Raw genomic sequence first — 3,443 nt, forward strand, 5'->3', positions numbered from 1 at the left:
TATTTTCTTTATTAATGTGACACATAATTATGTCACATCCAGATGTGATCTAGACAAACTCTTAAAAAACAAAGAAGAACGATGTAGTCAACATAACCCAAACAAGAACGATGTCTATTGTATTGCAATCTTTTCGGTCTACAAATAGGACTGGCCGGCTCGATAACCGCTTACACAGTCGTTAATTTTAAGCGATAAAGAACAAAAGAGGGATTGTGGGGATGGTGGAAAAATGAAAAGGAAGATGATGTCCACTTAGATATGACATAATTATGTTACATCTAGATGTGACTTAGACAAACCCATTTAAAAAAATACTAACAAATAAACAAGGGTGTAGGGAACATAACCTAAACATCATGTAAGTAGTCCATACAAGTTCATCGGCTACTAGGACCTGAAGATTCTACCTAGGTCCTGCTGTCGGAGTAACACAAAATAAGTGCCCGAACTGATTAACGTAAACGAGCGGTTCGAGAGGCGTGACACGGATTTTGGTTGAGTGTGTTTCTTCTTGCTTGACCCGTATCGACACATTATTGAATTCGCTGCCGCTCGGCTTGCCGGCCTCCGCATGGTAGTACGTGACCATGCTGCCGTGCATCCACAGATAGCCGCCGCCTCCAAGCGTCGGGCCGTGGACCAACGAATCCGCCGACGGCGCGAACTGCGTGATGGTCGTCATGCCAGGCCTACAGGTCTTCCACTCAGCTGGGCCGTCGTAGTCGATCATCGGCTTCAGCTCACACATCTCCTGAAACGCCCGAGCGCGATCCTCCATGCTTGGCTCCGGCGGCGGCGGCGCGCCGGATGCCCCCGCAGGAGCCGACACCTGATTGGTTAAATCACAAACCAAGTTAGCCCATATTTGATTAACAGGTTTACCTAGCCAAGCACGTAAAGTTTGAGATTTTGCGGATGGAGACCTTGATTATTTTGTAGGGGATGAAATGGCATCCGGCGGCCAAGTCTAGAGACGGGACCGCCGTGCACGGTCCGATCGCCTCCTTGGCGGGCTCCTGCAGCGCGCGCGCGGCGCCGGCTTCGGTCTCGAAGACGACCACCGCCCTCATCAGGAGGATGCAGATCGCGACTGCCTCGACGCCGTCGAACGCGGCGCGCACGTCCTCGGGGCCTTTCAACGAGCGGAGGTGGACCAGGACGAGGCGGCGGTGGAGGTCGGAGGTGTCGCCGGACCCGGAGAGCTGGTTCGCGACCGGGGCGAGGAGGCTGCGTGCCACGCTTGCCGTGGCGGCGTCGTCGCCGTAGACGCGGCGAATCATTATCACGTCCCTTCGAACCGGGATCTCCATGCTAATCAGGTTAATTTGCTGTTTGGTTGTTGCTGATCTGAATCTAAGAACTAAGATCTGGGTGCTTCTTCTCCTCTGATCTGAAATAGTATATGTAGGGGAGTTGTGGCCGGGTCCAACTTTTATGTCGGTTTCGGGTCCAATTAAGACTAAACAAACCGAGAGATTATAGCTAAGGCAAACAGGCAAAAGCTCAATACCTTGCCGAGCAAACCTGTCTGACAGGCACATTAAAATGTCGCCACAATGCCCAGTACGTCATGATGGTCCTGAAACACTACGGCATCTCCTGTTCGTGTGCCCGGTGGCAGTGGAGGTTTGGAAATTGCTTGGTTTGATTTGATGTGATAAAGCAAGGTCTGCTCATGGATAAATCTGGAGGGTGTTGGAGTTTCTTCTGAATCTTCCTGAGAACTATATCCATATCCTGGGACTGACGAAATTAAAGGAGACAATTGCTACTTGCTGCTGGTATTTGTGATGGGAAAGGAGGAAGCATACGCATGGGGGAATACCGCAAAATGCATCCCAGGTTAGCCTAGCAGTTCGAGCGTTGGTGGCGAACTTTATTTCTGCTAATTCACCTAAGGCACGTGCATGTCTTGATAGTTGGGTGAGACCGAGACGTGACTACGTCAAGCTTAATGTGGATGCGGGGTTTGATGCGGACACACTTGAAGGCTCTGTGGGAGCTGTCATTCGAGATCATAATGGCAAGTTCATTGCGGCTGCAAATGAAAAACTGAATATCTGCTATGATGCTTTCATGGCAGAAGCCATTGCGGTAAGATTTGGTTTGAACTTGGCACGTACAGCAGGCTGCAACAAAATTGAAGTGAATTCGGATAATTTAGAGGTAATAGCTGCACTGAAGGAGGGCTATTCATCTTTAGTAGCCAGCGCCATCTTTGATGATTGTTTTTTCATGTCTTTTGATTTTCACTCATATCTTGTATGACCATTGTAATAGAGACAACAATGGTGTAGCCCATGAACTAGCTAGACTTGCTAAGTTCTCACCTCCTGATGTATGGTTGGATTCACCCTCAGGGAAGTCCTTCTGTTGATTGTTTCTGATGCTACTTTTGTAGCAACTTAATAAAGAGGAGGTTTGTGTCAAAAAAAAAGACAAAAGCGACTACTACGAGCCATCCGACGAAATCAATCCGGTTGCCAGCCGTCCGATCGATCCATTAGTTCCAGCCCTTAGATATGTCAATGCACGCTGACCCTTCTCTCTCGCGTCGCATCCAGTCAGCCCCTCTGCTTTGATCTAGCAACACCACAAGTTGCCGGCGAGCGTCCATCGCAACACCGGAGGGAGGCAGCTCCCCTGACGTACTGCACATGCCGTTGGGGGCACTGACGTGTGGGCCCATCTATCAGTGGCCGAATGGTACCCTGCCGCATGGTAGAGGACCCTCGTCCACACCGGAGAGCCGCCATGATGAGAGCTTCATAGCAACATGAATAGGTGCAAACACGTTGAACGAGTTTATGTCCGAGGGTGTTCCGATCTTCACGTCGTAGGATTGAATTGGGAGAGACAACTAGCTGTAAGCATCCTGGATAACTAGATTTATACCTGTCAAGGTTGGATGCAACCCGTACGTTGGGATGGTTGACTCGAGCTATAAGAACTCCAACCCGTTGTCCAAACAATTGCAAAACCACAAATCGGGAGTAACCCAGACAAAACGGTTGGAACCGTAGAGCCTGAATTATGAGGAACCAGAGGTTCCTTCTCGCAAATCTGGATGAACTCACAAGAGCAAAGATAGTAAGGATCTCTCGGATCTCTAGCAGTCTTCCTGTGTATGCTTGTAGCCGAATGGTTTGGCAAAAGATTTCTAAAAGGATGAGGGACATGGGGTTTTATAGTAGGGACAACCCCACTTAGCTAGGTGTGAAAAGGTTTCAAAAGTAATCAACTTTGCATGGCTTCTTTGGGGGAATAAGCAGTTAACTTCAGAAGTTGTGGGAGAGCTCCTCGAAAATTCGTGAAGCCTTAACAGTCTGAACACCTTCCACGAGAATTACTAGACCGTTTGACTGACAAGTCCAAATCATGTGAGTTCTTTTGCATTGAAAAGTAAATTTGATGTAGCTTTCGATGATGTACCCCTATGG

The 3,443-nt window shown here is 48.7% G+C and overlaps 1 protein-coding gene across 1 annotated transcript; it reads right to left on the bottom strand.

Moving 5' to 3' along the window:
• Positions 1-252: 252 nt before the first annotated feature.
• On the bottom strand, positions 253-1,479 carry LOC119359136. Its single transcript, XM_037625457.1, has 2 exons — positions 927-1,479; positions 253-832 (listed from the first exon to the last, which is right to left on the bottom strand). The coding sequence occupies exons 1-2, from the start codon at positions 1,311-1,313 to the stop codon at positions 407-409; spliced, it is 813 nt and encodes a 270-aa protein (XP_037481354.1). The 5' UTR covers positions 1,314-1,479; the 3' UTR covers positions 253-406.
• Positions 1,480-3,443: the final 1,964 nt, after the last annotated feature.

This window comes from Triticum dicoccoides, chromosome 2A, assembly GCF_002162155.2.
Source record: "Triticum dicoccoides isolate Atlit2015 ecotype Zavitan chromosome 2A, WEW_v2.0, whole genome shotgun sequence".
NCBI classification, from domain to species: Eukaryota; Viridiplantae; Streptophyta; class Magnoliopsida; order Poales; family Poaceae; genus Triticum; species Triticum dicoccoides.